A 7,454-nucleotide genomic window follows, 5' to 3' on the forward strand; every position below is an offset into this window, starting at 1 on the left:
AGCTCTTTATAGTGGTTTTTGGCTTTTGTACCAAATGAATGCCATTTTGTGTGTGTGTGTGTGTGTATGTGTGTGTGTCTGTGTTTTTAAATTATTTTCTTTATCTTTTCGTGTTACAAAAGCTGAGGTATGGGTTTTTTAGTTCATTTATCATTAGAATGTCTGGGTTTTTAATGTAACATTTTTGCGTGCATCTCTAAATGCTAACACCACATGTTTGCCTATGACAAGTTTATAGAATGCAAGGTATCCTCTAGGTTGATGAATGTCATCTTGCAACACACCCTGTACAGTCTTCCTTAAAGGAACACTACAGTATATTTTTTAGTATCTACCTGCTGAATGACTCAAATACAGACCTAAGCACAGCAATGGTCCTGGTACAGTATTTCAGTGTCAGCATACACAGGCATATCCCTGTACAGAGTAGTGCCAAACTTATTTCAATTGTGTTATCTAGTTTAAAACAATAAATGGATTGTTTTAACACTTGGTTTTTGTCTTCATTAAGAGGAGAAGACAGAAGGCAGTGACTTTTTTGTGACTTTTTCCCGTGAAGAATCTCTTTTGCAGACAAGATCTGGATCCTTGGATTGTGTCTTCTGACATCAAATACATATTCTTTAGATCTGCCCTGTTCTGTACAGTAGCTACTAGACCCATATGACTGTTTGCACTTAAATTAGGTAAAATTCAAAATACATCCCCTTAATCTAAATGCAAGGTCAGCAGTTCAAACCCACCAGCCATTCCATGAGAGAAGATGAGGCTTTTTGCTCCTATAAAGATTTACAGCCTCAAACCCTATACCAGGGTCACTATGAGGTGGAATCGACTCGGTGCCAGTGGGTTTGTTTTTTGTTATTTTGTTTTGGTTTTTAGTTTTCAGTCTAATGAGCCAATTTCACATGCTTGTTAGTTATAGGTGGCCAATAATGACCATATTTGAACAGTACAGGTGAATAAATGTTTTCCACCATCATTCCAGAACATTCTATTGGACAGCACTGATCCAGATGCTTGATTCTCAAGTTGATGTGCCTAAGAATCACCTGGAGATTCTGTTAAAATCCAAATTCTGATTTATGGTCATGATGTCAACATGCTTGGTCGTGGGTACACACTTTTATTAGTGAGGCTTTACATTACACTGACCACACCAACTAATGTATATGAAACAAAAAAAAGCAAGATAGCAGAGGGGCCAGTTGGAATTTCTGAGTGGGAACCAAGCATATGTTGTAAAATCTCCATGATGATTCCATTAAGGGGCCAGGATTGAGAGTCACTGGCCCACAGCCTTGAAAACTGGGATCTTAAGAGTTTCTAGCATTCTCTCCATGTGATTCAGGTTTGGAAGTTGCATCTTGCTTCTCCCAGTCATCTTCTGTGAACTGGAAACTGGTCTAAATTTCCTAGCAGTGATGTCATTAATGAAAGTGAAGAGGGACAGAAAATAGCTACATAGCTACTGATGTCTTAATTCTTCAGAAAGACAGAACAATGGCAGTCTTAAAGGATGCAAGAAAATGTACTTGGGTGGGTATAAACTCTTTCGGAAGTCACTGCTGAAAGCTGAGTATAAAAGATTTGTCATAAATTAATTGGGCAATGAAAGAGATTTCTTTGGTTGATGAAAAAAGAGAACGTCTCCTATGGTTTTTTTTTCAGGTTAGGAAACCCAGTAAATCATCGTTAGTTTCTGAGTGGATCCTTTAAAATACAAATACTACAAATGTTTTTGATATTTAGGAGAAAACGTGCTTTCCTAGTGCAAATAATTGAACGTTTAGATGCAAAAAAAAAAAAAAACAACTACCAGCACCAAAAATTCTAAATGGGGCAGAAAAATGGGTGTTTTCAATACATTAAATACTGAGTAATACATTGGCATTACCAAGCCATAGGTATTGTAGGTCAATGTTGGTGACTTGTAGTGTAGCCAGAAAGGAGCTCTAGTAGCGTAGTGATTACGAATTGGACTGCTAACCTCAGGTTGGCAGTTCAAAACTACCAGCAGTTCCGCAAGAGAAAGATGAGGCTTTCTGCTCCCGTAAAGATTTACAGCATCAGAAACCTGGTGCAGGGTCACTATGAGTGGGAACAACAACAGTGTAGCCAGAAATAACTGAGTTTTCCTGTGGTGGGGTGGGGAGTTTTCTTTGCACTATTTTTAGTTATTTGTGTAGACTTCTGTCTTGCTAATATATCATCTTTTTTTCACTTTCCCTGTTGTGAGTATCGAAGTTGTTAACAATTTTCTCTACTGCAAATTACACTGCAGTGAACATTTTCAGACCTTGTGCTTAAAACTTTTTTGTTGAAGTATTTCCTTAGCATAAATTCTCAGAAGCGAGGTATCTAGGTCAAGAATAACATAACATGACTGAAATACGTTGCTTATCTCAAAGTGCATGTTGATCAGTGTGTTTTGCCAATGGCATGCTCATTTCACTGCAGAATGATAGCCCATTCATAATGGAAGATTTAATGTATGATCAGCTGGTTTGACTGTTTATTTCCAGATTTTCCTTTTTTTTTAAACTACTAAGCCAGTGTTCTTTCCAATTCGGTACACTTTGGATTTTTAAGACATAGCTATAACTGGAGGAGCACAGTGGCTCTGCAGGAAAAGTACTCATCTGTGAACCACAAGGTCAGCAGTTTGATCCCACCTCTGCTCCCACAAAGATTGTAGCCTTGGAAACACTATAAAGGGTTGTTGTGAGTCAGAATTGACTTGAAGGCACTTAACAGTTCTGGGACTCCATTAAAATCACTTTTGCTCTTCTAGATTTCTAAACTCCTTTACAACTTGGGGGGTTTTGTTTTTGTTTTTCCTAAAAATGGGGTTATTTCTCCAGTACATGTAACTCTTATACCTGCAATCCAACCTAAACATACCTTTATCTCTTTTACCTTCATAAGGCTGAATTGCCTAGAAATAACTGGCATTTATCTGCTGCAATTAGATTTGCAATAGATAAATCACACAGAGAGGCATTTCACTTTGGTCTTTAAGGACTGCTGCATTGCAGCTTGTTTAGGGAGTGAAGTATAAGTTATATGGAAATTACAGAAATTTCTTAAAAGTTGTTCCTGAACAGTTACTGATAGCATAGTAACTCCTGTACTCGATACCTACTTCATAAACTATCCAGCACTTGCATTTTTCTCTTGACAAAAACACTAAGAAATAGAATTTATGTAAATATGTTCTTACGCATTTGTTGGTTGTTGTTGTTGTTATGTGCTGTGGAGTCGGTTCCGATTCATAGTGACCCTGTACAGGGTTTCCGAGGCTGTAGATTTTTACGGGAGCAGAAAGCCTCATCTTTCTCCCATGGAACAGCTGGTAGTTTCGAACTGCTGACCCTGAGGTTAGCAGCCTGAATTGTAACCACTATGCTACCAGAGCTCCTTTGTTGGTAGTTCTCTTCAAAAAGATTGGCCAAAGAGGATTATACTAGTTACACAGTCCCACTTCAAGTATTCATCAAATGAAATACTGGGTATTCTGGCACTATGGTTGTTAGTTGCTGTCTAATTGATTCTGACTCATGATCATATGTGTGCAGAGTAGAACTCCATAGGGTTTTTATAGAAACCTTTTTGAACAGCAATACCAAAATGTGAATCTACTGTTTCTTGATATCTTCTATCTAGGTATATACACTTCTGAAAGTGGTGTAACCCTCTCTATAGCCCTTCCCTGAAGAATTCTGCATTCCTCAGTTCACACCAAGTCAAAATGGCAGTTTTGGGATCCTTGAGGGATTCAAATTGTGTTCCTTTTCAGTGTTCTTTGAGTTTGACAAAGGTTTGAAGGGAAAAGCTAAGGGCTATAGTGTCAGTAGAGTAAGGTTTCCCAACAGAATTTCCTAGGACAGCCCTTGTTACCTTAGAATAGTGAGCAGGTGCATTGTGATGGGGGAGGGGGGGGATTATCTAGTGCAACTTTACTGGCCTTTTTGTCACTGTTTGAGTGACAAAAATTCATAATGGTGGTAGGGTGCCGGACAGTTGGTCCCGACTCATAGCAACCCTGTATCGGGTTTCCAAGGCTGTTAATCTTTACGGGAGCAGAAAGCCTCATCTGCAGAGCGGCTGGTAGTTTCGAACTGCTGACCTTGAAGTTAGCAGCCCCACTCAACATTATATAAGCCCCTGTAATCATCCTATGTCCATAAAAATTTTAACAAGAATAATCCTTTGGAATTCCAGAAAATAGTCTTCGTAAACGTTTGAGCTGACCTAACTGCTTTGAATTTAACTGGCCCATCAGAAGACACTGTTTAATTGGATCTTGCTCTCAGGATCTTTAAATTCAAGACTTGTCCCTGATTATAATTCATTCTTAAAATAGTATTCATTTGCTTTGAAGTATTTAGAAGACTGATGGAAAGAGCAGCTCTTTGAACTAATGGATCTTCATGCAACACTTTGGGCACTCATTCTTTTTTGTTTTAAAATGCACCCTAAGAAAATAAGTGTATTACTGAATTTATCTTCAGCTGTCTACTTATTGCAAAGACATTTACACATATTTTGTTTGCTATAAACCCATGGATGTATGAACTGGAACCCTAGTGGTAGTTGGAAAACTGAAGGAGTTAAGAGTTTGACTTTATTTTGTAGCTAGAATAGCAAACATAAAAATGAGAGAAGTCTAGTTCTAGCTCTTTCAGGATTACAGCCTTGGAAACCATCTGGGGCAGTACTCTGTCCTATTGGGTGATTGAGTGCACTGGACTTAATCCATTGGACTGCAACGGGTAAGGTTTTAAAATAAGTGTTTGTAAGATTGAGAAGGACGGTAGCTTTTTATTTTGTATTTTTGCTTAAAATTAACTTAGCTGTATATTTTTTGCATGCAACATATAATAACAATTTGGGAGCCCTGGTGTGGACTACAAGGTTGGGGGTTCAAACTCACCAGCTGCTTGGAAATTCTATACAGGAATAATACTAAGAATTGGAGTCCTGTTGTGGCGCTGCAGGATAGAGCACTGGGCCGTAAGGTCGGTTTGAACCACAAGGTCAGCGGTTCAAACTCACCAGTCTCAATGGAAACCCTATACTGGGTCGCTATGAGTCGAAACCGACTCAACGGCACTTAGCAACAAGAAGTGCGGAGTTTTGTTAAACTGCCGTTTAATCGGTTCCGACTTAGTGACCATATAGGGTTTCCGAGGAACTGCTGGTGTTAGGCCACCTTAAACGCACAGGGAATGGCGATCACTGGGCGGCAGGCACGGACTAATAGACCTGGGTAGCCTAGTCCCCTCAGAGCCCGGCGCCCCCACCTCCACCCAGTAAAGCAAAGGATATAATGGATCGTAAAGCATCATCAGCATCCCCACCGTTCCCCCTTCCTACCCGCTCATTTTTGCTGCACCTTTTTCCCTTATATTTGGTCTCTTGCCTACTTCTGGGAGCCGGGATTCCTAAAACAGCGGCAAAGCGTCAGCCTGAGAAACCACTTCGTGCTCTGCTGCAGGGACCGAGGGGCCCCGGAGGCACAGGAAGGGCGGCCCTGGGGCCCGAGAGGCGGCGGCCTGAGGGTCCTGGCGGGGGGCGGCGCCGCTCCGCGTCTTCGCGACTGCACCTCCGCGCCTCCGTCTCGTCTCGCCGCGGCTCCGGGGATGCGCGGAGGCGTCGGCGATGGCGATGATGCCTTTAGCCCAGCATCGTCCCGGGCGGCGGGCGGAGCTGGGGTCCGGGCTACAAGATGGAGGAGGAGGGGCGGCGCTGCGGCCACCGGGCAGGTGAGAGGCCGCGGACCCCTGAGAATCAGGACCCCGCAGGGTTAGGCTGGACCTGGGAGGCTGGCTGGTTTGCGAGGAGTGCGCCTGCCCGGTTCCAGGCCTGGCTGCTGCGCACCAACACTCCCCGGAGGCCTGCCGAGAGGGCATCCATCCCAGGCTCGGCAGGTCCGCGAAGCCCTTACCCACCGCCCATGCCCTGACTCCGTCCTTCTCACCTCGGCCCTGACGCCCTTCTCCAGCCTAGGCCTTCCCTTCCACCACCTCTCTACACCCAGCCCGGAGGCCCTCACCCATTGCCATCCTCTTGCGGGGATCGTCCTGCCATCCCCAGTCTCCCACTGCACTTCTTGGCTGAGTCCTTCTCACTCTGCGCCCCAGGCTAGGTACTCCATAGTTGCCCCATCCTCGTCATCCTGACCCAGGTCTTCTCTATCCCATCCCTGAGTTGCTCTTGGTTGCAAGAGGTTGTTCGACTGAATAGAAACAGCCAGGGTTCTGGAATCAGATTAACCTAGCTTGAGTTTTAGTGACCTTGAAGATATCTAACTCCTTTGGGGGTTTCCTTATCAAGACAGTGAGAATAATTATAATACAGTATCTTACTTTCTGTAGCTTTGAAAATGCCTATAATCCAGCAATTTAAGACATTATGAGAAAGAATGGGGGAAAAAAAATTGGGGTTAGATGAATTGATATGTAAAAGTCCATATGTTTTCATTTTTATTAAAAATTTAAAACAGGACATTAGATTATCAGAGGCTGTTCACATACCTTAATGAGAAATAATGGGTACTGAATAATAAATTTTCATCTACTATTTGCTTACTAGTTACTTCAGGATCTCTCCTGCTCAAGTCCAGCAAGATGCTTATGAACTCATTCTGTCTTTTTGTGACTCATATGCATGCCTAAATCCAGTGTCTTTCTAATTTTATGACTTTAATCCCTTTACTCTCCCAGAACCCCCAGCTAAAAAGCAGTTTATATGATTGTGTTGAAAATAACTTTGTTGTCGAGTATTGAGTCGGTTTTGACTCCTAGCGACCCTGTATTTCCGAGGAGCAGAGGGTAATTTTGAACTGCTGAATTTATGGTGTACAATCTAGTGCTGATCCTACAGTGCCACACAAGGAGTCCAAAAATGACTTTGTTAACCTTTATATGTTGTTTGTTGTTAAGTGCCATCGAGTCGGTTCCAACCTATAGCGACCGTGTACAGGGTTTTCGAGGCTATAAATCTTCACGGGAGCAGAAAGCCCCATCTTTCTCACACGGACCAGCTGGTAGTTTCGAACGCTGACCTTGCAGTTCGCAGCCCTATTCGTAACCACTACTCTACCAGAGCTCCTTAATCTATAGTATTTAAGAATAAGCCATGGAGTCAATTCTGACTCACAGCGACCCTATAGCATAGAGTACAGGTACCCCTTTGGGTTTCTAAGGCTGTGAATCTTTATAGAGCCACACGTCTGTCAGTTTGTCAAGAACATCATACAGGTAGAAAGCAAAAAGTCATTAAGAAAACAAGAAAGAAGGTAAAGGTCAAAATGGATGTCAGAAGAGACACTGAAACTTGCTCTCCAGCATAGAGATGTTAAAGCAAATGGAAGAAATGAGGAGGTCCAAGAGCTGAACAGAAAATTTCAAAGATCATCTCGAGAAGATAAAGCCAAATGTTATAACAAA

The 7,454-nt window shown here is 42.2% G+C and overlaps 2 protein-coding genes across 2 annotated transcripts in view; both read left to right on the forward strand.

Moving 5' to 3' along the window:
* The first annotated feature begins 5,555 nt into the window (after positions 1–5,555).
* GPR75 (G protein-coupled receptor 75) overlaps positions 5,556–7,454 on the forward strand; it is a 9,427-nt gene continuing 7,528 nt past the window's right edge. Inside the window, exon 1 of the mRNA XM_006873543.1 lies at positions 5,556–5,768. The gene's annotated coding sequence lies outside the window, so the exon portion shown is untranslated. The remainder of the gene's footprint in view (positions 5,769–7,454) is intronic.
* Positions 5,665–7,454, forward strand: part of ASB3 (ankyrin repeat and SOCS box containing 3) — a 212,851-nt gene continuing 211,061 nt past the window's right edge. Inside the window, exon 1 of the mRNA XM_006873554.1 lies at positions 5,665–5,768. Within this exon, the coding sequence (XP_006873616.1) occupies positions 5,665–5,768 (104 nt within the window). The remainder of the gene's footprint in view (positions 5,769–7,454) is intronic.

This window comes from Chrysochloris asiatica, unplaced genomic scaffold (genome assembly GCF_000296735.1).
Source record: "Chrysochloris asiatica unplaced genomic scaffold, ChrAsi1.0 scaffold00245, whole genome shotgun sequence".
Classification (NCBI taxonomy): Eukaryota; Metazoa; Chordata; class Mammalia; order Afrosoricida; family Chrysochloridae; genus Chrysochloris; species Chrysochloris asiatica.